Consider the following 27,795-nt stretch of genomic DNA (forward strand, 5'->3'; position numbering starts at 1 on the left):
GTGGACTAGGTTGATAGGTAGATTCGTTCGTGTGAGTTATATATTGGATATTTTTCCGTATGGATGATAAATGAAATGTTATTTTCTGAATATAATCGAGTAGATGTACATGCACGGCTTTAAACCGTATTTCATGAAACCCCTAAAAAGCCATACCATGTTTTAAAAGCCGTTGGTTGACTCAACTATGTTCGAATTCACATGATCAAACTCATGTCGGTAGAAGTCGTCGCCTCGGTGGATCATTTAATTTCATCTTCTAACCAATATGTGAATGAAAGAAAGCTATGATGAATACTAGATTTTGGCTAAATATAAGACGGCCAATAATCTTTTATAACTAAATAATTATAGATACGAGTATAGTGCTCTCTTAAAGCGAATAGTCTAATACACATTGTTAGATAAGTTTATCTTTATAATAATTACATTAAAATAAAATCAATAATCAACCGGAGAACAAAGTTGAGTAACTTGTAGTGTTTTTGGATAATTCAGTATGTTTTAAATTTTATATATGAATGGTAAGGTTTTCAATGATATACCCATCAGCTCCCTTGAGAATCTACTTAACGAAGTTGCCGAAGACGAAGAAAATATACTTTACATAGTTTTTAAGTCTTCGAATCGATTTTTAAAAAGAAACAGACACTGCAGTCTGCACAGGAGACGCAAAATAGAAACTCACATTAATTGGTTTGCATTGCAATTTGCATACCAGACAATAGCATGTGTTACACAGTCTTTAAGTGCTCGAATTGATTTTTAATGAACAAGCTGTATGCACTTGGTGTGGTTAAATGGCTCAAGCATGCATATCCCCACTTCATAATATAGACCAAAGAGGAGTTTCCTAGTTCAAATTGATCAACAATTTGATCAAGTTGGAAATAAACTGTTCTTATTCAAACTGCCTTTGCTATGAAGTCAGATATGAATTATCTAAGTCAGATATCAATATTGGTTATAATTTCTCCACTTGTAAAATTAAAACGTGCGAGATGAATTTAGAATCACATGTTTATCTTTAATGTTTATCATTTTTTTTCGCATTGGACTGTGAATTGATTTGTATTTGGCAAAATTATATTTTCATAACAATCAGCAAAGGCCCAAATTTATTTCGTTGTAAATCAAAGGTTCAAAGTTTAGTCATAACGGATTTTTGAAAACTGTAGATACATTATTGCCTATTGGGCTTAATCATAACTCTAACTGTATAAGAGACCGTTCTGAAACCCCTAGGCAACGGTGGCGGCAGTGCAGGAACAGGGATAAGATGCGGCATGGTGGAAAGGATTGAAAGGTTAGAAGCGGCGGAGAAGTATGTGGATAAGAAACAAATGAACCTGAGGGGATCATGATGTTCATCTTTATTTTATATAGTTTTCAATCTGAATTTCATATCCGCCGCTCCATTTATCTTTGCTTCTTGCCACCGCTTTTTTTTTCCGTTCTTCTCCGCCACCGACCTTGTGATGATCATATCTGAAGGTCCCAAAAAAAATACAACAAGATTAAGCATATTCACCTCAGCTAATTACAAACCTTTGACGTCTATTAGATTTTTCTCCTTTTATTTCAAATCTTTATCACAGCAATTTTCATAGAGGTTGAAAACAAAATTTTAAATATTGCATATTTTGTAAGGAAAAAAAATTTAAATGAATATTTAACATGATTACCGAAAAGAATTGAATAAAGTTGCATAATGTTGAGTATGATCATGAAGCTTATTCATCGCAGTCTTCAAACAATACACTATAAAGCCCAAATATAATGGCTAATTATATGCTCAGCTTTGCATAAATTTAAATGCTCTGTTTGATCCATTTAAATGATTCAACTCCAACAAATTTCATTGATCAGAACTGAATCGTGTTCAAAGTAAAAAAGAAAAAATGGCCAACACGAATGCTAATATAAGAGCATTTCCCAAAGAGAATTTATTTATTTATTTTTTTTTTTTACATCGAAATTAAAAGACTTCAAAAACTAGTTAGCAACTTCTTGGTCAGCGTAAGGAGCTAGCCAACTTGGTGCAAAGCAGTTGACGAAAGAAGAGCCGAATACGCGTGATCTTCCTCCTTTAGCAAGAGAGTCGGCACGGAAGTTCGATAATCTTGGAATGTATGCTATAGAGAAGTCAATAAAGTCTGCAGATAAAGCTTTGATCTCATCCAATTCAGATGCCATTGCTGGCCAATCTTCTTCCTCGTTTACGACCTTGATCAGTTGTGCACAGTCTGACTCAAAGCGCACCTCTCTGTTTCCTAGCTTCAATATTTCCTGCATAACCCACAACAAATTTTCAGCTTCGGCGTGGAGAGGCGATGCAGCTGAGCTTTATCCTTGCGCTCCGAACAAAGTCGGTGAACCTGCATCGAGTAACACGAATCCAATTCCTGCTCTATCGCTACCGTTTAGCCAAGATGCGTCAGTTTGACATCTCCACCGGGCTGAGATTGGCGCCCGAGATGTGATGTTCGTTACTCTTTGTTGCTCTTCCTTGTTTTCATCCAGTTCCTCTATTATTCGCTGCGCTAACGTCCAGCTTTCTGCTTCCTTAACGGCGAGGTTGAGAGAATCCAATGGCAAGATGTCCTTATCCTTAAAGAATTTCTCGTTACGTGCTTTCCAGATATACCATGCTATCCATGGGAATGCACTCAGCACTTCTGAGCTCACTCCACTGTCTTTTACGTGCAATAACAAGAAATCAATGTTTGAGTATAACGAGCTTCACGGGAATAACCCCGAAGAGGACGGTATCGATGATAGTGCCCAGCATTGGAGAGCTGGTGGACATTCAAAAAGCATGTGATTGATTGATTCCTCGTCTGCACCACATCGAGCACAAGTACTTTCTCTCGCGCAGTGTCGCTCTTTTAATTGTTTCGCCATCGCAAGATACCCTGACGTCGCTTGCCATAGGAAGTGTTTAAGTTTCCTTGGAGCCTTGATTTTCCATATTGCTTTCTTAAGCCATGTTGCACTTGGTTTTGTTGCAGCGGAGGGGAAGACCTCAGAGTGGATATCATGAGCGACCGTGTATCCTGACTTGACCGTATATAAACTCGATTTTGTGAAGTCCCATCAGTAGCTATCTTGTCGACCCGTACGACTCACACGAAGCGATGTGATTCTGTTTATGTCTTCCGATGCCACAGCCTCATTTAATAGTTCCAAATTCCAAAAGAGACTTTATAACTTTAAATATGAATTTTTTGCTCTCCAAAAAAAGAACTTTAAAACTTCAAATTTGAAATTTTGAGGAGTGAAACTCTATATTTGAAGTTTTATCACTCAAAATTTCAAATTTGAAGTTTCATAATTTTATTTGCATTTTGGTCCCTACAATCACACATCACCTTTATGATTCATAAATATTTTTTCGTTTATTGTTTTAATCCTTAAAAAATTATATCTCATAAATATTTTAGATTTTGTTTACAGCTTTACACATAAAATTATTTTTATCACAAAAATAACCCTAAAAATGACCAAAATAGCCCCTTTTTATTTTCAAAATTTAAATATTTATTTTTATTTTTTTTTAATTTGAAACCCTATCCCCAAAATCTCATCCCTTAACTCTAAACTCTAAGTCTAGATTAGTTTACCCTAGGGTAAAAATACATTTTAACCTTTAATAAAACTTATTTTGGTCATTTTCTTCATTGAGAGCTATTTTGTGACAAAAACTTAAAAATAGCTATCCTAGAGAATTTCTCTAAAATTAAATAAAACTTTAAAATAAGATTAAAAATATTTTTTTTTTTTTAAAAATAATATACAAAAAAAAAACTTAACAAAATTTTTTAAAAAAAAAATTGCATGAAGACATAACTATTATACAAATTTAAATATCACAGCAACACTAATAGTCAGATAAGTTTGATCGAGAACCTTCAAAATTTTCAAATATTGTTTAACTTTTTTTGTAACTGAAGATGGTTGTTGTTGTTGTTTTGATGTTTTTTCGTACATTTTTTTTCGTTCATATCGAATATATTCACGAGTATTAATATCTTCGAAATGAAATTAGTCTTTTAGCAATATTTTATGTTTCTCTTTTACTTTCTTGTTCTGATCTAATGCATTTACACGTATTAATATCACTTGATTTCAACATATTTTAACTCGTAATCTACAAAATAAAAAATGAGGAAAGCCATTTTTATTTCGAAATGCACTAATAGAAAATCATTTTATGGAATAATACGGTATTTTGTCTGAAGGTTAATATTAATTACGTTATTTTTATTTTTATTGAAATTTTAAATTTTATTAATTAATATTGCTGTAATATGTTTATATATGTGTTAGTTATTTATAAAAGTTTTATGAATTCAAATTAGTTATGACCAATATAAAGATCATATTATAAAATATAAATATTTTTGAAGTTAAATTTGAAATTTTGCTTTTGGAGAAGAATATCTTTAAACTTCAAATATAGAATTTTAGAAACTTCAAAATAGAGTTTCTTTTTGGAGATGCTCTAAGTAAAAGAAAATTTAATAAAATTTAGACCAAACAGCTTGATCAACTTTTAGGTCTTCTGGTTTCTTTCCAAAACTTTTAGTCTTCTGTGGAGAAAGCAACGATACAGCAAGTGATCTCTCTATCCAACCACCATTATTTTTGATTGGATTTGGACAAATTGTCTGGCTTCTCTGTACTTGTAACCCGTTTACACTTTACATCTTCTAAGCTGACCAGAAAAAAGGTTAAAGCCTTCTTTATGGGTTTAGGTAGTTTAGGGACTTTGATTAAGTGATCGTCTTTATACAAATATATTTATGAACCAATTCTCGAACTACACAATCGTTCCTCACTTAAATGTTACTGGCAATCGTTCCCCACAGTTATGGTCCATTTAAATTCTTGTTTGATTATTAAACCAAAACAACTTTTATTGATTATAACTGAATGGTCTACACGTAAAAAAATATAAAGAATGGTCCAACACGAATTGTCTGAGACAGCAACATTTATAGACACTACATGGAAAAGGAATAAAACTAGACCACTTCAGTGGAAGCACTTTGATTAGCTTCTAGGTCTTCCGGTGTCTTGTCACCCCATCTGTTCATAAACTTCAAAATCTCCTTCTTAAAAGCACTTTGATTAGCTTCTTGTAGGTCTTCCGATTTCTTCACAAACAAGCTACCCCATCTCTTCTTGAACTGCAAGATCTCCATCACAATTGCAAACGCTCCAATAGCACAAATGATAGCAGTGTATGCGATCTTCCATCCACTTCCAGGTTGCAATATAACAAAACCTTTGTATATGTTGTACACGCTTAGCACAACCACCACATATCCCACCGTGTGATGATACCAGTTCCAGTATGTTCTGTATTTGTGGTCTTTACCCGGTCTTGCTTTGAGCGCAAGTATCTGCAAGAACCCTAAACAGAATATTAAAATCCCTATCACGGTATGCGCAGTGCTTCTCATCCCGGTATGCAATGCCATGTAGATCGCTGTTCCAAGGCCTCCGAGAAGACCGGCCAAGTATCCGGTGAGTTGACACACGACGTGTACGTAGAACCATGTGGGATCTAATGTTTCGTAGGTCTTCATGTAACGTGCTGCCATAACTCCAATAGGCATGAGAATCCCCCAACTCACTGTGTTTACTAATCCATGGATTCGCTTGACCAACAATATGTTTCCATTAACTGATTTGGTTGCGGTGACTTGTCCGGAAAGCAAATCCAAAGTGGACATGGATTTGAGATGATCTCCACTCATTGCGTGCATCCCAAGTCTATCTCCTTCCTTCAACGGACCGTCTTGCCATAAGTGATTCACAACGGTTGTGTTAGGAGGCAGCACCATAGTTGCGAATATCGTCATCTCTCCATCAAGATACTCGGCGGATACTTGCGTTACACGAAAGCTAAGAGGAGACTCTTGAAGCATAGTAGCGTAGCTATTGATGTTTGAAGTATAAGCACGCATGACGCCAGATGTTGAGTTACGATAAGCCACGAGAGCTTGAGCGCCTAACATGCCTTTTTTGGTCGGGTTTATGGCCCAAGCGATCCAACTAGAAGACTCAAGATTGGCATGACGGTAAGCAACATCGAGAACTCCGGTTTCTCGAGCATAACTGAAGTGTAGGAACGAGTCTAACACGGGAAGATCCTTGCAAGAACGGTAATGTTTTCCGTTGTTGAAGATGTGAGATTCACATCGAGGCTGAAGTCCTTGAACTGTTGTTGTTGTTGCCGACGTAAAGAGTGGTGTACACGACAAGAACAGAAAGCACATAACGACTAGAATGGCTCTTGAAGACAAAGACATGATTGTTGATGATGATTGCTTGGAGAACACGAAGCTTAATGAATCTTCTGAAGGCAGAGTGAGTTGCACAAAGTAATAAGAGGCTTTGTTCTTTACCGAGTAGTAGAAAGCTTTGCCCTATTGCCGCATATATATAGAACTAGAGTTTCCACATTGTTTTTTTTTTTTTTTGATAAAGGGCTTGAGTTTCCATATTGTTGTTGTAATTTTCCTTTTTTCTTTTTTCTTTATCTCTCTGGATGGATAACACGTTCATAGGTTTATGATCCTTTAATCAGCGTTTTGGTTATCAAATTAAAACTTTCCATATTACCCTATTCCCTTTTTAATCATCTAAAGTTTATTATTGAAACTGAAAAACAATCTTGATCCTAGAACTCTACCAATCCTGATTCTAATTTTAAATATGAAGGTGCTTTCAAATAAAATTCAAATTTCAGAATCCTGGTATTATAAATTATTTATAAGCAAGATATATACTCGTATAGTATAAATACACAAAAAAATATAATGTTCATATCATCCAATAAAATTTGATGATAACAAAAGTCAAAACGAAATCATTTTGTTTTGTTTATTGACTTGGAATAGTGTCATAATGAAAAGCATCAAGCTCTTTTCCATTCAACCTCTAACTTTCTTTTTACAAAAAAAAAAAAACCTCTAACTTTTCTCTAAATTCTAAAATTTTATTAGATATTGACTACTTTCATGTTGTAAAAAAGATTACTTTCATAACTAAAATACGTTTCTTCGATTATGTTTTCATTTTATCATACCTATTAAATAATGCTTTAGTTAAAATATGTAATTAATATAATACAGATATTTTTTGAGGGGAAACTCCATCTAGTTTTTCTTAAACGAAAATGTCCACAAAGACATGCTTGTTCTTTGAAAACATTTAATATTAGTTATATTTGAACATATAACTGAGCAATACTTAGTTTTCTTTTTGTTAAAAAATAATATTAAAAACAAGGATTAATTTTGGAAATTATTCCATTAATTTGAAATTTCGAATATAAATAAAATAAAATATCAATATTTTTCAAGGTGATAACAATTTTAAAAATCTTATAATATAAGCTAAAGTGTCGCCGAATATAAATTGATTTCTTTTAGGCGGTAAGTATATTGTAGACTCTCTCTCATACGCGCCGTACCACTTTAGTTTTTGTTTTCACGAAATTAATAAAAATAAATTATTATCGAATTAAAATATTTCAGACCAGACCAGACCCAACCCATCTCCTACGACCATCTGTCTCTCGGTGTGTTTCTGTGATCCTCTCTCTCTCCGCAAACCTAAAATCTCGGGGACTTTCGATCTCAGAGGAGGATCGAGAAAGAGAGGATTATCGATGACGATCGTATCGACGCTTCTCGAATTGAATACGGCTAAATGCTATGCTCCGAGCTTCATCACCGTCAATCTCTGTCTTGCTCTTATCGATGGCTCTCTCGCTTTCATCGCATTCCTTCAGGTTCTTTCTCAATTCTTCTCGAGGATTCTGATTCTAGGTCAATTTGATTCCAAAGGTTTTGTCTTTTTGCTGTTTTCCCTGGAAACTGGATTTGGTTTCTGAATGTTGGAATGTGTGAAACCGTTTAGGTCTGGTCGGAAAGTGAAGCATTGTGATAAATTTCGTATCTTTAAGTCACGTTGAGATGTGTATTAAATTTTGGTAGCTGTGTCTGTTGTTGTTACTGATGATGATGATGATGTGGTTTGACCTTTAAGTTTCAGGTCAACTCTTTGAATAACTTGTAGTGTGTGTTCTGTGTTCAATGAGAGATTTGATTTAGGGTATCAGAATCAGATTCGCATCCTCAGTTGAAAGTAGAAACCTTTCTTATCAAAAGTGCCATGAGTGTAGAATGTAGTGACACTGAAAGTGATAAAAAAAGTCTTATTTTCTCTCTTTGTGTTTGGTTTGGGCTTATAAGATTCATCTGCTTTCAGTTAACTCGATTTCACCGGCGGGATAAACGAGTTGGATGGACACGGCAAAAAGTAAAGTCTTCTGGTCTACCTTAGTGTTGTAATGTTATAGTTCCTGTTACTTGTCATGATGTATCTAACATTCTAACACAACTATTGCAGGTGCTTCATCTTATGATTGGCTCCTCAAACACTGGTAAATAAATCCTCAGTACATTCATTGACAGAGTTTTGTTGAGTATGGAGAGACTGTGAATTAAGATCTCTCTACTCTTCTTATCTCTGTTGGCAGGTTCTCTCATCTATTTCGTGGCTGCGGTTATTGCAACTTGCACAAGGTGGCATCATTGGTCCACCGCATTAGGTTTTCTGCTTATGGGTAAAAACTTCTCTTGTGTTTATAGTATTTTTTTTGGAATTTTTTATTGATACAAATCCTTAAAGATCGAATTGTTACTTGCAGCGTTTCCAAAGATTCTGTTTCTTGCAACTTTTCTCCTGCTTCTCTCTTTCTGGTACGTACATTGTCAATACTGTCTTTAAGTACAGTCTAACCGTATTATGTAATGCTTGATTAGTTCTTGTTTACAGATAAGACATAGATACCTTTTTTAATGTTATAGGGTAGATGTTTGCCATCAGGGAAATGGAGAAGAGGAGGATGAGGATGATGAAGAAAACAGCATCCAGCAAGGGTTGCTCGAGAAAAGCAAGAGCAAAGCAGGCTCTTCGAGTGCAAGTGATCGCAGAAAGTGTTGCTCTTTCCATGGCATTCATCTCGGCACAAGGCAGAAGTTTGTAGTTGCGGTATGAGATATTACCTTCGGTTATGTGCATTAAGTCATCATCCCTATGTGTTTTTTTCTTACAGATGTTTATCTGTTTATTTGCTAGGCGGTTGTTCTTGTGTTCATCTTGATGATATCATTTGCAATCCTTATCTGGATTGCTTCCGGTGATAACTCTGCCGACCCTTCACTGTTGGCTGAGGTATGTGCTTATATATATATCACACTTTGATATATCCTCTTTTTCTTTTTAAATTGTTGTTATTATAAGTTCACCTCTTGTGTAGGTGTATGTAGATATTTTTGCTTCAATAATCTTGATCACAGGAGGAGGAATATGCTTTTATGGTGAGTGATTACTTCAGTTCTTTTCTTGTAGCGTTTTGGAAAATGAGACCATTAGGCTTGTGATCTAGTAGCAGAAGCTCACAAACTAGTTTATTTTCTTTCTTGTTTCTCTAGGCATGCGTCTGCTCTTTAACCTAAGGAAGGTACGGTCTGAACAAGTATCAGCAGAGATGCGAAAGGTATCAGGTTTAGCAGGGGTCTCAGTTGTATGCTTCACCGTGAGCTCTTTACTCGCTCTTCTCACACACATCCCTGTAAGACCAAAATTATATATTTGCAAACCAAAATTTTAGATTGTGTCAATATGCTTTAATAAATAAAAAAAAACATACTTGTGATCTCAGCTCTTCTACCATTGGAACCCAAGCAAATTGCACGGTGTCAAGGCATTGGTTCTTCTGATCATATACTATTTCATAGGTAAAGTCTAACATCATTTAATTATCCTTTTTTTTTTTTCAAAGACCTCAATGGTAGTATTATTGGTAAGAACGGGTTTTTTTTCTTTCTCTGGATAGGTTCGACAGTACCATTGGCTTTTGTTTTATGGGTTTTGAGGGAGTTACCTCCTCAAGAGATTGTGAGTAGACGAGAAGAACCAAGAAGAATCACTTATGTCAACTATGAAAGTGTTCCAAGGCACCCTCCTCAGCAGCAGTGGACTGCCACAACCGTTTCTAAGAATCAGGTAAAGCAGCAACTCTCTTGATCAACATCCAAACTAAGAAGTCATTTCAAGCCCACTAAAAGAGAGGAACCAAACTGAAACATTCAAACATAACCAACACCCAAAACTAGTATAACCAACCAAATATTCACTCTTTTTAAAGTAGAGTTGACATATGTTTGGTTTTGGACTTGGTGGTGCAGGTTTCAAAGGCAAGTCCAATATGAGCCGACCCCAAATAAACATATCATAGTGATTAGCCTAAAGTGAAAATCCGCCAATGTTCCTCCCTTGTTGTTACCGGGGGTAAAAAAAAAAAACTCGTGAAGTTGCTTACTGGTTCTTAGGCCTAACAAGGTGTGTTGTGCTAGAAGGAAACGAAAGTGGAAACAACCTCGTTTTCTTCTCTCTCTCTCTCTCTCTCTCTCTGCGTCGCCTTGGAAGAAAACAGTTTGTTTATAAAGATAGAATGGAGGTTGAATCTGTGGATGCTCTGTAAATATTCTTTGATTGCATGTTTTTTCTTTTAGTGTTAGTTGCACTTGCATGATGTGTTGTGGATACATATATTACTTCTTTTTGGTTAACGTGTCTATCAATTTTCTCATTAAAAACGTTTATTTTAGACCCTGGGATTGACAAATCAGGTGAAAGCAAATGAAACTATACTTTGTGCATTTTTGGATAGTTGTGATAAGAGTTTGAATCCTCTGTTTCCGTCTTCTCTCCACTGTCGCCTTTCTCGCTAAGCAAAAGAATGTAAAAAGCTTCGTACTATGCCCCAAGAGAAAAGCAAAAAAGAAGAAGCTAAGACGGAGAAAAGGCTACACTAAGAAAACCCTTTTTTGCTTCTTTGTCGATCTCTTTTCTTTTGTGTTGTTTGTTTCCTATAAAGTGGGCACGAAAGAAGTTAAATGTTAAAATATGTACATGGTTATGTAAAGGAGCGTCATGTTCTTGATGAGAACAATTGTTGCTGTTGTTTTTATCAGATAGGGCAAGTACTGAGGTCACAGAGCGTATGAGAAGATAATGGCACTTGTTGTCATGTTTTCACCAATCGCTGTTCTGTCTTTCTTCCTCCCCTCATTGTTTCTGAGTTTCAAGCTCGGCTTCTCTTAAATCAAGCTTTTAGCAGAGGCCTTGCAAGACAAAACAGCTTCTTCTTACAAGTAACCCAAAAACATGTTTTCTGGTTGCTTCCTCTGAACGGTGTCGGTTACGGTAGTTCAATAGTTGCCTATAAGGTATGGGACTTGGACACCTCGCTCTCATGATCACTCATGCGTTGTACTGATCACCATGATTTTGACATATGGTCTTTAATAATATACAATATTGATCACTTTTGTAAAAAAATAAAGAACAAAAATATTCTTTGTTAAATTTGAAAAAGAACAATCATTCATTTTCATTATTGCAATTTTATTTCTTTACTTGTTTTTTGTCCTTCTGTTTTCAGCGAACTTATATGTATTGACCCTCAATTCTTGATGCACATCATGAGAACTCGATAATTCTTTTGACTTGTTTTGAATGATTAAATTAGTATTAATATATCTAGTATATTTATTTCTAGTTTTTGTTTGAAACACCAATTAAATGTCCGAGTGGTATGTGATGAAACTTCATTTTCTTTATCATTTGGCTTTTTCTTGCATGTGACAAATACTGTATTGTATAACATATAAAAACAAAATACTAATAATGTGATTCATAGAAGCAATCATATACATAAATTCATAAAGACTAGAATGTGCTCTTAGAGTTTTCTTTTCTTGCTTTCATTTTTAAATATTATTGACTGAGAGTATTAAGTACAGCAAATGTTGACCCAAAAAGTACGGAAAATCAAACTTGATAGTAGAAAATATTTTCAATACAGAACTATTAATTTCAGATCTGCATTTTTAATAAAAAAAGGTATTAATACAATTTACAAATTACAATAATTAGCTTCTAGCCTTCTCTATATAAAATTTTCAGTCTTTGTTAAAAATATTGACAAAAATATTAAAAAAAAAAATCAAACTTAGAATCCAGAAAATCTGTAAATCTCAAATCAAATCATAGTAGTTGTAGAATTGTTGTAAAAAATATTAATAAAAATTATGATAAATTCTTCACATTATGTATTTAAAAATCAATATTGTTTGAATTTCAAGTCAATCAAGAAGTCATTCAATTAGGCATACATAGGAAGACAAGGACCTAAAAAATTCCAAAGCCTGCATAAGTGAACAGTGAATACCTTCTGTACTTGTGTTCTCTTTCATCTCTATCCATTTGGGTTTTTTTTCTCCATATTTTATTTCATTTGTTACTTTTATAAATGCAATTTAAATTAAAAATATTTTTCTTGATCCAGCTATAAATGCCACAGTTGTCAAAAGATACACCTTCTTTGCTTTCCCTTCACTGATCTCTCTCTCTCTCTTTTCCTTTTCTCATTGTTTTGTTTTCTTCAAATTGCAAAAATCAAGCTTTCTTTCCAGCTTCAGAACAGACTCACCAACAATCTCACCCAACTCTTTTCCTCTCTTTGACCTCTCATTAACTCCTACTTATCTCCAAACCCTATATCTCTATTTACATACATTCACCCTTTTGTGTATCTTATATACTTTCCATTACTCAAACACTTTACTAAAAACTCCATCTTTCTTCCATTTCCTTGTTGTAATTTACCTAAAATCAAGTTCATTTTCTGGGTTTATTTGGTGGGCTCAAAAGCTTAAAATCTTGAGACAAACTTCAATTGCAATTCACCATTAGCTTCACATATCTACTTGGGTTTGCTACAAAATCAAAGAAAGGTGGAACCTTTATTCTTTAAGCGGATGATTAATCGAAAAGTCAAGAGCTTTGTCGCTACATTCTAAGGTAAAAAAAAAAAGATTCTTAATGTATATAAATGTCTCTTTGCTTCAATCATAAGTGATTCTTTTATCCAATGGGTTAAAGAGCTGTGAGTGGGTTTCCTTTTTTAATTGCCGTGGAGTTTAGTTTGGTGATAAAGGTTAGAAATTTAATGCACATAACCTGTTTGTTGATATGCCCGCAATTAATTGCTGATTTTGCGCGTGCTCTTGTCTCGACTCATATGTGTCTTGTTTCTAGTCAAGGTTGTTATGGTTGACAGCTTTACTTGCCAATTTTAGATTCTTACATTCGTCAGTGAATCCCAGTTTTGAGGAAATAGCTTGAAAAAAAGAAGTTACTTTCCCACATAACTTGTAAGATTTGTGGAAGTCAGAGATATTTTAATTTAAGTGTGTTTTCTTGTTTTGCAGGTGGGAGTTTGTGAAAGGTGTGAGTTAAGGGACTAAAAGATGTCATCTGAGAGTCCTTTGAGTAATGAAATGTCAAAGAAGATCTCTTTGTTTGGCTTGACTGATGTGAAACTGTGGGTGTTGGTTTGTTTTGTGGTTGGCACATTCGTGGCTTTGGTTCTCTTCATCTTATACGTATGGATTGCATTCCGCCGCAAATCATCTCAAAAGTTGTTGCCTTTCAGTCAAATACCACGCGTGGCGAAAGATATAAGGGTTGATGATAGAGTTGGGTTTCAAAACCACAGTGAAAATTTATGTATTGCTGATAAACCGACTGATAGAAGCTCAGGGAAGATGATGGCTTACTTGGGGAGAACCAAGTCTAGCGATAATGATAGCATAAGTCAGTGTAGCTCTGTGCATCATCACGAGAGAGCTTACAGTTCTCACTCCGGTGAAGAAGGAAGCTTTGGAACGGCTTGGAGACAGGGTTCCCTTGTAACAGCATCTCCTTTGGTTGGTTTGCCGGAGATATCTCATCTTGGTTGGGGACACTGGTTTACTCTTAGGGATCTTCAGCTAGCCACCAACCGTTTTGCTCCTGAGAATGTAATCGGTGAGGGTGGTTATGGAGTGGTTTATAAAGGTACTCTCATCAATGGTAATGATGTCGCTGTAAAGAAGCTTCTGAACAATCTGTAAGTGTTTGTTTGGGGATTATCAAATGTTTATTTGCTTCCTTTGTACCTCTCTGTAGTAATCTTATTATAATTTTGTCTCCAGGGGACAGGCTGAGAAGGAGTTTCGAGTTGAAGTTGAGGCTATTGGTCATGTACGGCACAAGAATCTTGTAAGGCTTCTAGGTTATTGTATAGAGGGTGTTCATCGGTGAGTCTCATTTGCCTCTTTATCAGTCATAATATGCTCCCATGAACTTATTTTCTATTGATGTAATGCAGGATGCTTGTTTATGAGTATGTGAATAGTGGTAACTTAGAACAATGGTTACATGGAGACGTAGGGGAACATAGAACTCTCACTTGGGAGGCACGTATGAAGATCTTAACTGGTACTGCACAAGCGTAAGTTGTTAAGATGTGCTCTTTGCTTCAAATATTAGATGTAACTCTGAAAGGGGATAGTAACATGGTCTGCATTACAATTTTACAGGCTTGCTTATTTACATGAAGCTATAGAACCAAAAGTAGTACACAGAGACATAAAAGCAAGCAACATCTTGATTGATGATGAGTTCAACGCAAAGCTTTCAGATTTTGGGTTAGCCAAGCTCTTAGACTCTGGTGAGAGTCACATAACCACTAGAGTCATGGGCACTTTTGGGTAAGTCTAGAATCTAAACCTTTTTTGGTAATGATGAGAACAGTGTTCATTCTTATGAATGGTCATGTGTATGTGTGTCAGGTATGTAGCACCTGAATATGCTAATACAGGTCTATTAAACGAGAAGAGTGACATATACAGCTTCGGTGTCCTGCTTCTAGAAGCTGTAACTGGAAGAGATCCAGTTGATTATGAACGTCCAGCTAATGAGGTAGAATAAATTTGTTTGAATTTTTTTAATGTTAATTTGGTGCTGAAACATGTGCTTGTCATTGGCAGGTGAATTTAGTTGAGTGGTTAAAGATGATGGTTGGAACAAGAAGAGCTGAAGAGGTTGTTGATCCAAAGATTGAACCAAAACCAGCTACACGTGCCCTGAAACGTGCACTTCTTGTTGCCCTGAGATGTTTAGATCCTGAGTCAGAGAAACGACCCAAAATGAGCCAGGTTGTGCGGATGCTTGAATCCGATGACCAACTTTTTCGTGAGGTATGTATCTAATAATAACACCTGGTCCTAATCTAGAGCAATCTTATAAACGAGTGTTATCTTTCTGTAGGAGAGGAGGAATAGAAAGAGTAGAACAGCGAGTATGGAGATTGTGGAGACAATGGAGGTATCAAGCAAACGGCCTGAGCACTCAGAGAACAACCATACTACAAAACCTGAGTAAACTCATGAATAGGAGAAAACATTTGATCATACAATTATTGTTTTGAGTTAATTACTTGTTTTAATATAGTCATCCACCGAGTAAGAGATTTGAGTTGTACAACAACAATGTCTGACATCATAGCAGCAGCACATACTCAGTGTGAGTCAGCCGAGTGGTAATGAGACCAATACTCTTTCACAAGCTTACCGAACAATGAGTTCTCATTCTCCATCAACTTCATCGGCGCATCATACTCCACAATGCGTCCTAATAAGTTAGACAAGATTCAAGATTCAGAACAAAGAACTATGTAAGAAAGGAGTTGAAGTGATGCAAACAACAAACCGTCGCTTATGGAGAGAACCATTGTACAATCCATAACGGTGGGGATACGGTGAGCAACGGTTATGACAGTGCAATCAGAAAACTCTCGCCTTATTGTTTTCTGAAGTATCAAATCTGTGGCGTTGTCTATAGAGGCAGTTGCTTCGTCTAAGACCAATACTCTACTTCTTCTCAAAACTGCTCTTCCTAAGCAGAACAGCTGTCTCTGTCCCATGCTCCAGTTCGATCCATCCTCCACAACTAAACCAAAAATACATCATCATTGTCACCAAAAACATCGAAACTTTTGAGTAATAATAAAGGTTTATGTTGTTACCTAGTGAATCTAAACCGTTCTCTTTTTCTTTAACTACCTCTTTCAGCTGACACTTCCCAAGAACCTGCGTGTAATAAAAACATTAATTTCAACTAGAGTGTTCAACCGGAACCAACCAAAATAGAGAAAGTAGTTTGGATTTAGCGAAGGAAAGATATTTTTAAGAAACCACAATATATGGATATTGTTTGGTATATAAACCGAATAAACCAAACAACCGATAGTATATAAACCAAACAAAACTCAAGTAGATATGTTATTAATATGGTAGCTAATTTCTATAAACCAAAAAAAAAACGAACCAAAATTCCAATTGAACATTCTCAGCCCTTTAGTTCATAGTTTCACATAGTTTTTAGTTTGGCTTACCTCCCAAATCTCAGCATCTGTATGCTGACACAAAGGATCCAAGTTATACCTCACTGTTCCATTGAACATAGTTGGATCCTGAGGTATGATCCCAAACCTTGACCTCAGATCATGAACTCCTATCTTGGAGATGTCAACACCGTCAACAACAATCTTTCCTCCAACAGGCTCAACAAGTCTGAACAGAGCACTGATCAGAGTTGTCTTTCCACTACCAGTCCTACCAACAATACCAATCTTGTGTCCTCCTTCAAAAACACAGCTGATTCCTTTTAAAACCAATGGGGCCTCTAGTCTGTATCTTATCTGTATATTAACATAATAAGATGAATATTAATCTCATTTTTATGAATAATGTATTTACTCTGACTTGCCTGCAGATCAGAGATTTCAACTCGGCCTGTGACCGGCCAGTTAACAGGTGGTCGCGTCTCTTCTATTACTTCAGGAGCCTCAGGTGTTAAATGAGTGTACTGATTAAGCCTCTCAACGGAGATGATCCAGTTAGCCAAGTAGCACTGGTTCTGTACAGAGTAAACAAGTCCCATATTCAAAGATAACCCGTAAGACAGCGCCATACCGATGAACCCTGCGCAACACGGCACAATACTATTACTAAGAAGACAGTACTGAAGTTATGTTTCTTTCTGATGATGATTCACGCACCGGAGCTAAATGTGCCTGTAGGGAGCAAAACCATGCAGAAAGCAGTGGAGGCTAGAACAATGGCGCTGACTGTTTCAAGCCGCTGGATCAGCCATTCGTTAGCTGCAAGGCTGTGGAGGAAAGGACTAGCGTTTGTGTCGATGAGTGTGAGACTTTTCTTGAAGAACCTCTCTTCTTCATCAAATGCTCTTATTGTTATTGCTCCTGCTACTGATTCTGCTAAATGATTCGCCACCAAGGACTTTGTTGTGCCATTGATCCTCATTAGCTCCTTTGCTGTTTGAAAGTAGTACTTCTGCAGACGGATTAAAAGATAAGATTACAGAAACTCTTAACCGGGATGTTCTTACAAGAAAACATGATTTGTCAATAGTAACTAGGCTTGGGTATCCGTATTGGTATCCGATTTTTGGTTTTTTTCACTTCTAGAGATATAGGATCAATCATCCGTTTGGATACTTAAGAAATTTGGTAGGGTTATTTCAGTTTTTGGTTCGGTTTAGATAACAAGGTTTGAGAACAAAAATCGAAGCTAATTCGGTTCAGTTTTTCTGATAACTCAAGTTAAAAATGCATAATCCGGATTTTGTAGGTTAAATATCAAGGTTTCTCAGGATTACAGAAAAAAATTAGATAAACTATATGGGTATTATGGTTATTATTGGATAATTCAGTTTATGAATAGTATTTTAGTATATTTCTCTATTTTAAAACGAGATATAGTTAATATTTATAGATATATAAACTACATTATAGATATTTGGATACTCATTCAATTCTCGGTTTGATTTTGGTTTTCGATTTAAAAAAAAAGGATCTGCTCGGATAATTCCTAGTGTCCGAACCCGGACCTTGTTTTCAATTCGGTTTGACTTGTTTTTTGGTTCCGGATAAATATGTCCATGCGCATGCGTAATAGTAACTTAAGAAGGAAGAAAGAACTGACCTGTAAACGAAGTGCTAGATAAATCATTGGAACAGACACGAACAAGACTTGCCAAGTAACAACAGCTAACACTACAAGACTAAAACCAGTGTTCACTGTAGACGCAACCACAAAGATCAGACCAAAAGGAACGTCAAGATCTACAATGCTCAAGTCAGATGACACCTGCAAAAAGACACAAAACTACACAGTTAAAAGTAGTAGAAAACAAACTTTAATGTTCATCAAGTTATCACCACTTACTTACCCTGCTAAGAATCCGTCCAAGAGGCGTGGAGTCATAAAACGACATAGGCGCTCTAAAAAGAGAGTTTAGAAGATGAGAGAACAAAGAAGTTGATGACCGCATGCACATAACCACAACACATACAGATCGAACCAGCAAGCAGAGAACTGAGATCAGTCCAATCAACAAGTAGACCAAGATCAACTTCAAAGTAGTAACTTGTGGGTTCTCCACGTTTGCAGCCATCCAAGAGTTTTGTAGAATCTGTCCAAGTCCAAACATGACCTGAGCTAAGCTCGCTATGAGGAAGAATATGTAGCCTTTGTTCTGATTCAAGTACTGTATGTAAGGTTTCAACCCTGTGTCTCCCTTCTCTCTCACTTCTTGTTTGATTAAACGACTCGGTTTCAAGACGTTGGATTGAGTGTAAGAAGAAGGTACTTTCTTGATCTCCTTAACCGGTTTGCTAGGGTTCTCTACCGCAAACACTCTTTCTGAACCAGCAGTTTCTCTGTGAGCGTTCACAAGTTCTTGAAAGTCTTTGCTTCTTGCTAGGAGTTCTTGGTAAGTATCAGCTTCAGTGACCTCTCCATCTGACATCAACTAGATAAAGAAGTACAGTTAGCAAACGAGACAAACTTAAAAAAAAAAAACTTGTAGGTCAAGTTACCAAGACTGAATCAAAAGCAGGCAAGAAATCCACTTGATGTGTTACAAGTAACACAGCTTTTCCAGCAAGAGCATCCATAACATATTCCTGCAATCACATCTCATTAGCTTCAAAAAATCTCCAAGAAAGTGACAATGTGAAGTCTTAAAAGTTTACTTTGAACAAACTTGTAGCAGTGTGTGCATCAACGGCACTGAACGGATCATCAAGGAGATAGATGTCAGCATCTTGGTAAAGTGCACGAGCGAGTTGAATCCTCTGTTTCTGTCCTCCGCTTAGATTAACACCTCTCTCACCTATCTCAGTTTGGTCTCCATCAGGTAAAAGCTCAAGATCTTTGTCTAGGCAAGACTTTTTAACTGTCCCACGGTAACGATGCTCATCCATTACACCACCAAAGAGAATGTTCTCTCGTATTGTCCCCGTTTGAATCCATGCTGTTTGTGAAACATAGGCTATGGTACCATAGAAATCTATCTGTTGAATGATATCAAACAATGTTAGAATCTATAAAGCTTAAGAGGGGATCAAACTAGGCATGCGGGTTCGGTTTAGTTCGGGTTTATTCCATTTGGGTAGTTTGGTTTTCAGTTAGTTCGGTTCAACATAAATCTTACCAAACTTAACCAAAATAAATTTAGGTTCGGTATTTGGTTAGTTCGGTTTTTGAAAATCCTACCAAAAATTTTGATTTCGGTTAGATTGTGGTTTAATTTTGTTAAAATTTTGGATAATTTCGGTTAAATTCGGTTTGTTCGGTTCGGGTTTTTGGTATGGTTTGGGAATATTTTTTTAAAGAAGAAAACCGAAGTAATTGATTGCCAAACTGAACTGAAAACCATATTTTTTTAGAAAACCTACGGAATCGAACCAAACTTCTAACCGAAATTTCGGTTCGGTTCAAAATCCTGGGCCTAGATCAAACAATGACTTACAGTTCCTGAGACACATGGAGTTTCACCAAGAATTGCAGCTAAGAGTGTCGACTTTCCTGACCCGACTTCACCACAAACAGCCACTTTCTCACCAAACTTAACCTCAAGACTCACATTCCTCAAGTTTGGTTTTGTTGAACCTTTCTCCTCCCATGAAAAGCTAGCAGACTTCATCACAATAGCGCTTTGATCACCTCCAGATCTCTTCTTCCTCCGTCTCTCCCCACCTTGAAGCTCAGGAGCTTCAAGAAACGTAGCTATACGGCTAAAGGCAACTTTAGCCTGAATCGTCACACCAATCACATCAGGGATCATTCTCACTGGATCTTGCACCAGACGCAGCGTCGCTACAAACGTGAAAACGTTACTTGCTCTCAACGGAATGTTTAAGAAGTAACAAGTTGCAAACGTTGCAGCAGAGACCAAGACCGGTGATGACCAGAAGAGAACCGCGTTGTAAGCCTTTCTCATCTGAACAGCCTTCAAAGACTTCAACTCTGTGTTCCTAAGCTTCTCTATAACTTTCTTGAAATGTGATTCCCACGCGTATAGCTTCAAGACCTTCATGTTGACGAGAGACTCGTTGCACGCCTTGAGCCTCTCGTCCTGAGCGGTCATGAGCTCGCTTTGGAACTTGTTCTGAAGCTTGGCGATTGGAGCGTTGCAAAGAACAGTAAGGACTATCACAGCTAGTGCTGAAAACGTAGCAACACCAACAGAGTGAAACAGAATCCCGAGCGCTATTAGTAGCTGAAAGCTTGTTGTCCAAAGCTGGTGAAACCAATACGGAAACTCACCGATTCTGTAAGCATCGACGGTCGCGTAGTTCATGATCTCGCTCCCTGAATGTATCAGTCTCGAAGAGGTGTTTAGTCTCAGCTGTTTCTTGTATATAGCTGCGGTGAGGAGAGACCTCACGCGTAAACCGACAAGTCTGCTTCTGAAGTACCATTGTCTCTGGGATAAAGACTCAACACTCTTCGCTATGAAGAGCGACACAGCCAACACAAGACCTTCGTATCTAAACCTCTCGTTGCCTTCAGCAACGAGAATGAAAGCGTTGAGAAGCAAAGGACCAGATGAGACGGAAACAATCTTCATGAAAGCAAAGCAGCCAGAGATCACAATCTCTCTCCAGACACAAAGAACAGTCACTTTCAAGATAGAAGGCCGACAAGAGTTGCCTACTCTCCTCTTCTGGTCGTTGAGATTCTCCTCGAACAAAGAGTAACAAGTTTCCGCACGCTCTTCCTCGCGCAGATTAGGTATGTCTTCTTCCTCCAAGTCTTTAACATTCCCTCTCTTTATCAGAGGATTCAACCACCAGAACGATAACTTGCTGAGCAAGCCAGCTCTTGCAAACTCGCTGACCTTATCAAAATCAGTTTTTTCATTGTACCCACCAACGTTAAGAGGCTCATACAAGCTGCTCTCAACAGAATCTTCAAATCTATTGCCTTTATATGCGCTTAAGAGTAACAACACTGAACCAGGTAGTAGTAACAAAACATCAAGAACCGTCTTAAAGTCTATTTCTTTACAAGAAAGAGCATTGTTCACAGATGAACAGCTTGAGACCAAAGCATAGAAGAAGGAGAAAACAGACAACAATCTCAACGAAGGTTTCTTGATTCTTGTTCCTTTAAGACATACAACTAGGTTGATGAACAGCCATGTAAAGCCTTGAACAGAGATCACTAGCCAGAGAACTAAGGGCTTGTTTGGGTCCTCTAGTAAATCACATACCCCTAAAAATAAATCTAGAGATCCGATGATACCGTTGAAAAAAGCAGAGACGAGACGAAGGCAATGGAACCGGTGGTTATGTTTGGGAGGTTCCTTGTGAAACAAGCAAATACAGAGAGTTATGAATGAGAGTGTGATGCCGAAACATGTTTGCAGAAACTGGAGAGTGCAGTTTGATGTGTGGTGATCCCCGCAGAACAAGGTCCAGAACTTTCCGCTCATTTCTGTTTTATTGTTTCTTTTCTCCCTAATCAAGAAAAATCACAAGAGAGAAGATGAAGAAGATTTATTGAAAAGTCTGTGAGAATGGAGAATACGTAAGAAAATAGGACTCTCTTTCTCTGCTAGGTTTCATGATTAAAACTGCAGTAGTTTACAAAAAAAAAAAATGATTAAAACTGCAGAACTCGAAATACATGTATTTATTAAATGGAACAAAAGGGAATATTTTTTCCTTATTTTAACCAATATATTCGTTAGTTTGTTTTTCGGTTGTGGAAAATATTTGACGTTTCAAAGATATATCCAAGGAAAATTTTTTCTATAATATATTTAATATGTCATTTTATATAAATTTTACTTTGTTTTACTTATCACTTTGACACTCTTTTCTCGGTTACATGAATCTATACTATTGAAATGGAGAATATAGTTCTTACCGTGAAAAAGTGTACGTCTTACAATTTCTGATTTATAATAACAACTGATTACACAAATGTATTCATATCAATTTTACAAAATTATTTTTAGCTAATTTTATTATTTTTAAGATGTAAATTAATTATTAGAGTATACAACAAACATTGCTAACAAATAATTAACAAACTATTTAAAGTGATTTAGTTACTAAACCGATAATATTTATTGATAGTTATATTTTGTACTTAAATATATAAAATATAAAATAAAATAACTTTATATATGGGAAATTATGAATTTAATTTTGTATTTTGCTTTTGTTCTAAATATTATCATTTGTGAGCGGTTAAGTTCGTCTGTTGTTCCAGATACATAAAGCAAAAAAAAGTTCGTCTACTGTTCACAATAAATTGCTATATAACACGATAAAATGTCTACGAATGGAATCCTATCAAGGAACGATTCCCCGTCACCGAGACGCCTAAGCGGCGTTTAGGCGCTATACGGTAGCCAAATATATTATTTTTATGTTATACAGTGTTTTATGCGGATTTATATAATTCAGACGAATAACAGCGTTTAGGCAGATATTATGCGCTCTACACGGACGCCTAGGCAGATTTTAAGTATTAATATTCAAAAAATAAACTATTAATATTATTATTATATTATTAATGTTATTATTTATATTATTTTACTTATTTTATGTATTTATATGATTGTAGATATTAGTATAATTGTTGCAAAATCATTTTAAATTTATCATCTTTATATATTTAAAATGACTTTAATTTTTATAATTTAAAACTATTTATATTTGTTAAACTATATGCTTATATATAAAATTGAATTTAAAATATATTTATGTTCAGTTTTTTCAAAAATATTGTATATATATATATATTAAAGTTATACTTATATTTCGTGTAAATATATATTTGTATATATTTTGTTTAGACGTCCACCTATATAGCTAGGTGCTATACAGTGACCTAACGCCCAGTGCAGTTTTACCTAACTCCTAGCTCAGTTTTAGAACACCGGCAACAAGACATTATGTAGTGGAATAATATTTTATAAATTGAGATTCACGTTATGTATTTTTTTGGGATCTCAATCGCATTATTATGAGATTGAAATCTGAAAGCATGCACCACAAGAAAACATGTCTCGTGATGGTGTAACGATAGCAAAGCTCACGGAAGTCAGATTCAAATCGAACTAAAACTCTTCACAATTTGTTATCAAATAGTATTCAACTTATTAGTAAAGAATCTATCTCCTGCCTCCTTATGCAACCATTACTTTTCTTTGTTGACTAATAACTACAAAGATTACATAAGTGAAAAAAAGTCTTTGCTCCTGTTCGTTTGCTCACCCAGATAGATCATTTGGGTGAAGATGCAAATCGATGTTCGTTTTGTGCATTGCTACATCCAGAAGTATCATCCAGTTGAATTTTTAAAAACTCATCTCAAATTCTCACCTAAACGAAGGTGAGTCTTGATGGTGCATCTGGAAGCAGATGGTGCATGGAAGCAGATGCATCTAGTTCAGTCCAAAATAATAAATGACAAAAATGACCTTTTAAAATCAAAATTTTATTTTCAAACCCTAAATTCTATTTTTTTTTTGCATATACATTTTTCTCCTATAACAAAAAAAAATGCATTTTCTCGCAAAAACAAAAAAAAACACATTTTCCCGCCAAAACCGCAAGAAGCGTTTTTCCGCAAAAAAAAAGTAAAACACACATTTCCATAAAAACACATTTTTCGGCCAAACCAGTAAAACCGCACTTTTCGACCAAAACCGAAAAAATCGCATTTTCCGTCAAAACAAAAAAAAACGCATTTTCCCGCCAAAACCTCAAAAATGCATTTTCCCGCCAAAACCTCAAAAACGCATTTTCCCGCCAAAACCCAAAACACACACATTTTCCCGCCAAACTCCAAAAAACATTTTCTGGCCAAAACCGCAAAAAGCATTTTCTCGCCAAAACTGGAAAAACACAATTTTCTTGCCAAAACCGGAAAAAAGCAATTTTCCCGCCAAAACCGGAAAATGCATTTTCTCGCCAAAACCGAAAAACCGAATTTTTCCGCCAAAACCGGGAAATGAAATTTTCCCGCCAAAACCGGCAAAACGCATTTTCCCGCTAAAACCAGAAAAATGCAATTTTCCCGCCAAAACCGGAAAACATAATTTTCCCGCCAAAACCAGAAAACGGAATTTTCCCGCCAAAACCGAAAAAACGCATTTTTTTGCCAAAACTGGAAAACACATTTTCTCGCCAAAATAAAAAAAAACGCATTTTCCCGCCAAAATCAGAAAAATGTATTTTCCCACCCAAAACCGAAAAATGTATTTTCTCGTCGAAACCGCAAAAATGTTTTTCCCACCAAAATCGCGAAAATGCTTTTCCCACCAAAATCGCGAAAAAAAACTTTTCCTACCAAAAACGTGGAAAAAAACTTTTCCCGTCAAAAACATTTTTCCCGCCAAAACCGCAAAACACATTTTTCCCGTCTAAACCGCAAAAATATTTTCCGCCAAAACCGTAAAAATGCTATTTTTCCGCCAAAACGTAAAAAATTATATTTTAATCATTTTATTTACAAGTCGACCTGGATGTAGATGGAAGTTATAAAATAAAAAGCAAACAAACATAGTTGCATTTAGATGATTCATCTGGATGCATGGACGAAATGAAGAAACGAACAACACCCAAATGGAGCATCTGGATAAGACATCTAGATGGACCATCTGGATGCATCTTCCAGATTTACAAACGAACAGGGCCTTTGTTGTGATATAAACGGCCACATAACGCCAACTCCGAGTATAGATACTAGCTAGGTGAAGTGTTCAATTCTGATTTTAGTTACTAGTTTGTTTTAATTGTATCAGTTAATAACCAAAACAAAATAGATTTCAATATTGATCAGTACACATGCATGTAACTTATTAATTTGGCATAGCTCTGGTTTAGTATGGATTCGAAATGTTGATCAGTTACATGTATTTAGTAGCACTATATGTTCCAGGAGCATTAATTTACTAGCTCCCATTTAACTTCTCTATCGTACGTGACCCAATGGTCTTGCACTTCATATTCTGTGTTTGGTGGAAATACCATGCATAGAAAGCCACTCAAACTCACTTTTGCTTCCAAATTAACTGTTTGTGATTTTTAAGTACAATATATGTATAGCGAATATGGGTTATAATCTAATTTCTATGAATCATTATATATAATTTCATAATTAATCCATTGGCCAGTTCATATGTAGTTTATATTTTATCTAAACCTGTGAAATCAAAAAAATCTATGAAATCTTAACGTGGACGCAGTAAATTTTACGGAAATATTTTATACCAAACTAATAATTCGAGGGTAAAATAGTACTTAAAAAAAAGTCGGGAGCGAGGAAAAAAGAAGAAGGCATTGTCGTCTATCCATCTTTTCCGGCTGGCGGCGGCTTGCCGCTGCTACCGTGAGAAGATGGATGTCTTTTATTGCTTGTTTTAGTCTCTTTTTTGCGTAGATGGATTCGAATTTGGTCCTAGCTTTCAGTTTGTCGGATTGAAGCCGGAAGTTTCAGATCGGACACCGTAGAACCTGATCTCATCAGATCTGTGATATATGGTGGTTGGTTTATAGTGACCGGCTCTGTTGAGTTCGATCGTGTTAGGTGCTGCTTGTTTTGGTTTGCTCTGGTGTAGGGGCGTGTAGAAGAGCGTGGTGAGCTCGTTCAGAGTCTAATGGCAAGTCTCGGTTAGATCTGGAGGGAGTCAATGGAGTGGAAGCGTGTAGAAGGTGCAAGGTGAGCCTTTTCAGAGTCCAGTGGCGAGTCATAGCTGGATCTAGAGGAGACAGTGGAGGATTGGCGCGTGGTGGTCCCCTTCAAAGATCAATGGCAAGTTGGTTTGATTTTGAAGGATGTCAATAAAACATAAACACGTAGAAAGCTTGTACACAGCAACGGTTAATTATAAGCTAACGGGCTGATGTTGTCTCTTTTTGACTAGTTCTGAATCTCATTTAAGGTAGTTAAGGCTTTTGCGTATGATCATTTTGGCTCTGGGGTTGATTATTTATCAGTTGCCGGCTTATGTCTCTGGGATTAGTGTTTCTTCTAATCGCCGGCTTGTGTTTTCACTTTCTAGTTTTAGTTTGTGTGTTCAAGGTCTGTAATCTTTTGTTAAAATGTTAAGTTATGTTTGAATAATAAAATATCAGATGACAAAAAATAAAAATAAAAATAATTCGAGGGTCATCACATCACGTGAACGAATTTAAGAAAAAAAACTCAAAGCCAGACATTCCTTCTATAGTTCTGTTTTACTCGTAATAAATTATGAAATCATCTGCTCGACCTAAAAGTAACCAGGAAAGCCATTTTATTAATAAACATTACAAGGTTGGTACTTTTTGTTGACCAAATTAATACAGTGTTGGTCCTAGGTCCGAGACATATTATCCAAGATTTGGATTCGATCCGAGATCCGTTCTGGATTCGCTTCAAAAATAAGATATCTGGAGTGTCCGGATCCGAATCCGGATAGTAAAATTTTGGATCCGTCCAAACCGAATCCGGATCCGGATATCTTAATTTTTAGGTCCGGATATCCGGACCCGGATCCGTATTTTTAAAACATATTAAATTTTTAAATTTCGTTAATATTTACATTTTATATATTAATATTTATACATATAAATTAATTTTATAATATTATGTTTAGTTTTTACAATATTATAGGCATATATGTATTTATAAATATTGTATAAATATTTAATTGATGTGTTATTTTTAAAAATGTAGTATTTTTTTATAAAAAAATAATTAATTTTACGGATCTGGATCCGGATCCGGATATCTGCGGATAATAGAATATAGAGACGGATATCCGAAAACCACGAATCCGGATCTGAATATTAAATCTACGGATCCGACGGATTCGGATCCAAATCCGGATATCCTAAATTTTCCGGATATTCGGATCCGTCTCAGGTGGTAATTAACCTTTCACCTTTGCGCAAGTATGTGGAGGTTACATTAGAAATAAACTTGAATATAGCTTTCCATTCTATAGAACTGGGACAACTGGACAAGTATTACGAAACATTTCATAGGCCTAGCTAGCGCCCTCTTTTCAACAAATAGGCTTAGCTATATAATCTAGTTGATTTATTTTCATAACTAAATTCCACATAAAATAACGATAATTTATAGAGTTATATAGTATACGTACGTACGTTATGAATAATAGTATGTGACAGTTGGCAAGTTCCGTGAATAATATATAGAGTATCGCCATGGCTAAAGGTGTATGTGTATATCTCCAAATCGTATGTGTGTATCTCTTAACCTAAGCTTTGTAAAATTTGTTGACACTTTCAAGAATCTGATTGTAAAATTTGTTGACACTTTCGAGAATCTGAAGGGGGTACGCAAGACAAATAATTATAAAATTCTCAGTCATACCATTTGTGTTTTTGTAGCACCTTCGCATGTGCACGTCTTCTCGATCTGAGGTCAGATCAAGTTGAAACCGGAAGCATATAATACACATTGAAATAATTAAATTATTTAT

General features: G+C 35.9%; 5 protein-coding genes across 6 annotated transcripts; 2 read left to right on the plus strand and 3 right to left on the minus strand.

Annotated features, from left to right (window-relative positions):
- Nucleotides 1–1,995: 1,995 nt before the first annotated feature.
- LOC106363607 lies at nt 1,996–2,904 on the minus strand. Its single transcript, XM_013803324.1, has 3 exons — nt 2,865–2,904; nt 2,494–2,696; nt 1,996–2,289 (listed from the first exon to the last, which is right to left on the minus strand). The coding sequence occupies exons 1-3, from the start codon at nt 2,902–2,904 to the stop codon at nt 1,996–1,998; spliced, it is 537 nt and encodes a 178-aa protein (XP_013658778.1).
- A 1,406-nt stretch (nt 2,905–4,310) lies between these two features.
- On the minus strand, nt 4,311–6,449 carry LOC106363608 (cytochrome b561 and DOMON domain-containing protein At5g48750). Its single transcript, XM_013803325.3, has one exon. It carries the CDS (start codon nt 6,318–6,320, stop codon nt 5,028–5,030), a length of 1,293 nt encoding a protein of 430 aa, XP_013658779.2. The 5' UTR covers nt 6,321–6,449; the 3' UTR covers nt 4,311–5,027.
- A 1,072-nt stretch (nt 6,450–7,521) lies between these two features.
- LOC106368316 (tobamovirus multiplication protein 1) lies at nt 7,522–10,693 on the plus strand. Of its 2 annotated transcripts, none has more exons than XM_013808238.3 (12): nt 7,522–7,807; nt 8,287–8,337; nt 8,428–8,461; nt 8,558–8,644; nt 8,729–8,780; nt 8,889–9,072; nt 9,160–9,255; nt 9,341–9,401; nt 9,516–9,655; nt 9,746–9,821; nt 9,920–10,089; nt 10,272–10,693. In XM_013808238.3, the coding sequence occupies exons 1-12, from the start codon at nt 7,685–7,687 to the stop codon at nt 10,293–10,295; spliced, it is 1,098 nt and encodes a 365-aa protein (XP_013663692.1). In that variant the 5' UTR covers nt 7,522–7,684; the 3' UTR covers nt 10,296–10,693. The 2 variants fall into 2 exon arrangements, with proteins under 2 accessions (XP_013663692.1, XP_013663693.1); XM_013808239.2 differs by having other exon boundaries at nt 7,731–7,807; nt 8,271–8,337.
- A 1,774-nt stretch (nt 10,694–12,467) lies between these two features.
- Nucleotides 12,468–15,459, plus strand: LOC111198255 (probable receptor-like protein kinase At2g42960). Its single transcript, XM_022708380.2, has 8 exons — nt 12,468–12,951; nt 13,362–14,041; nt 14,127–14,231; nt 14,303–14,425; nt 14,514–14,684; nt 14,766–14,895; nt 14,964–15,173; nt 15,244–15,459. The coding sequence occupies exons 2-8, from the start codon at nt 13,401–13,403 to the stop codon at nt 15,355–15,357; spliced, it is 1,494 nt and encodes a 497-aa protein (XP_022564101.2). The 5' UTR covers nt 12,468–12,951; nt 13,362–13,400; the 3' UTR covers nt 15,358–15,459.
- LOC106368317 (ABC transporter C family member 10) lies at nt 15,339–21,927 on the minus strand. Its single transcript, XM_013808240.3, has 11 exons — nt 19,813–21,927; nt 19,034–19,354; nt 18,878–18,964; nt 18,229–18,810; nt 17,982–18,146; nt 17,036–17,330; nt 16,744–16,958; nt 16,370–16,675; nt 16,001–16,064; nt 15,685–15,924; nt 15,339–15,606 (listed from the first exon to the last, which is right to left on the minus strand). Exons 1-11 carry the CDS (start codon nt 21,778–21,780, stop codon nt 15,494–15,496), a joined length of 4,356 nt encoding a protein of 1,451 aa, XP_013663694.2. The 5' UTR covers nt 21,781–21,927; the 3' UTR covers nt 15,339–15,493.
- Nucleotides 21,928–27,795: the final 5,868 nt, after the last annotated feature.

Source organism: Brassica napus, chromosome C8, assembly GCF_020379485.1.
Source record: "Brassica napus cultivar Da-Ae chromosome C8, Da-Ae, whole genome shotgun sequence".
In the NCBI taxonomy this organism is placed as follows: Eukaryota; Viridiplantae; Streptophyta; class Magnoliopsida; order Brassicales; family Brassicaceae; genus Brassica; species Brassica napus.

Coding starts and splice junctions, on each gene's coding strand:
- LOC106363607 (XM_013803324.1), bottom strand. CDS start 2,904: ATGGCGAAACAATTAAAAGAGCGACACTGCGCGAGAGAAA. Junction 2,697..2,864: donor GCGACACTGCGCGAGAGAAA/GTACTTGTGCTC, acceptor TGCACGTAAAAG/ACAGTGGAGTGAGCTCAGAA. Junction 2,290..2,493: donor ACAAGGAAGAGCAACAAAGA/GTAACGAACATC, acceptor TGGGTTATGCAG/GAAATATTGAAGCTAGGAAA.
- LOC106363608 (XM_013803325.3), bottom strand. CDS start 6,320: ATGTCTTTGTCTTCAAGAGCCATTCTAGTCGTTATGTGCTTTCTGTTC.
- LOC111198255 (XM_022708380.2), top strand. CDS start 13,401: ATGTCATCTGAGAGTCCTTTGAGTAATGAAATGTCAAAGAAGATCTCT. Junction 14,042..14,126: donor AAGAAGCTTCTGAACAATCT/GTAAGTGTTTGT, acceptor TTTTGTCTCCAG/GGGACAGGCTGAGAAGGAGT. Junction 14,685..14,765: donor AGAGTCATGGGCACTTTTGG/GTAAGTCTAGAA, acceptor TATGTGTGTCAG/GTATGTAGCACCTGAATATG.
- LOC106368317 (XM_013808240.3), bottom strand. CDS start 21,780: ATGAGCGGAAAGTTCTGGACCTTGTTCTGCGGGGATCACCACACATCA. Junction 17,331..17,981: donor ATCTAGCACTTCGTTTACAG/GTCAGTTCTTTC, acceptor ATCCGTCTGCAG/AAGTACTACTTTCAAACAGC. Junction 16,959..17,035: donor TACAGGCACATTTAGCTCCG/GTGCGTGAATCA, acceptor CGTGTTGCGCAG/GGTTCATCGGTATGGCGCTG.
- LOC106368316 (XM_013808238.3), top strand. CDS start 7,685: ATGACGATCGTATCGACGCTTCTCGAATTGAATACGGCTAAATGCTAT. Junction 9,256..9,340: donor ACCCTTCACTGTTGGCTGAG/GTATGTGCTTAT, acceptor CCTCTTGTGTAG/GTGTATGTAGATATTTTTGC. Junction 9,402..9,515: donor AGGAGGAATATGCTTTTATG/GTGAGTGATTAC, acceptor TTGTTTCTCTAG/GCATGCGTCTGCTCTTTAAC.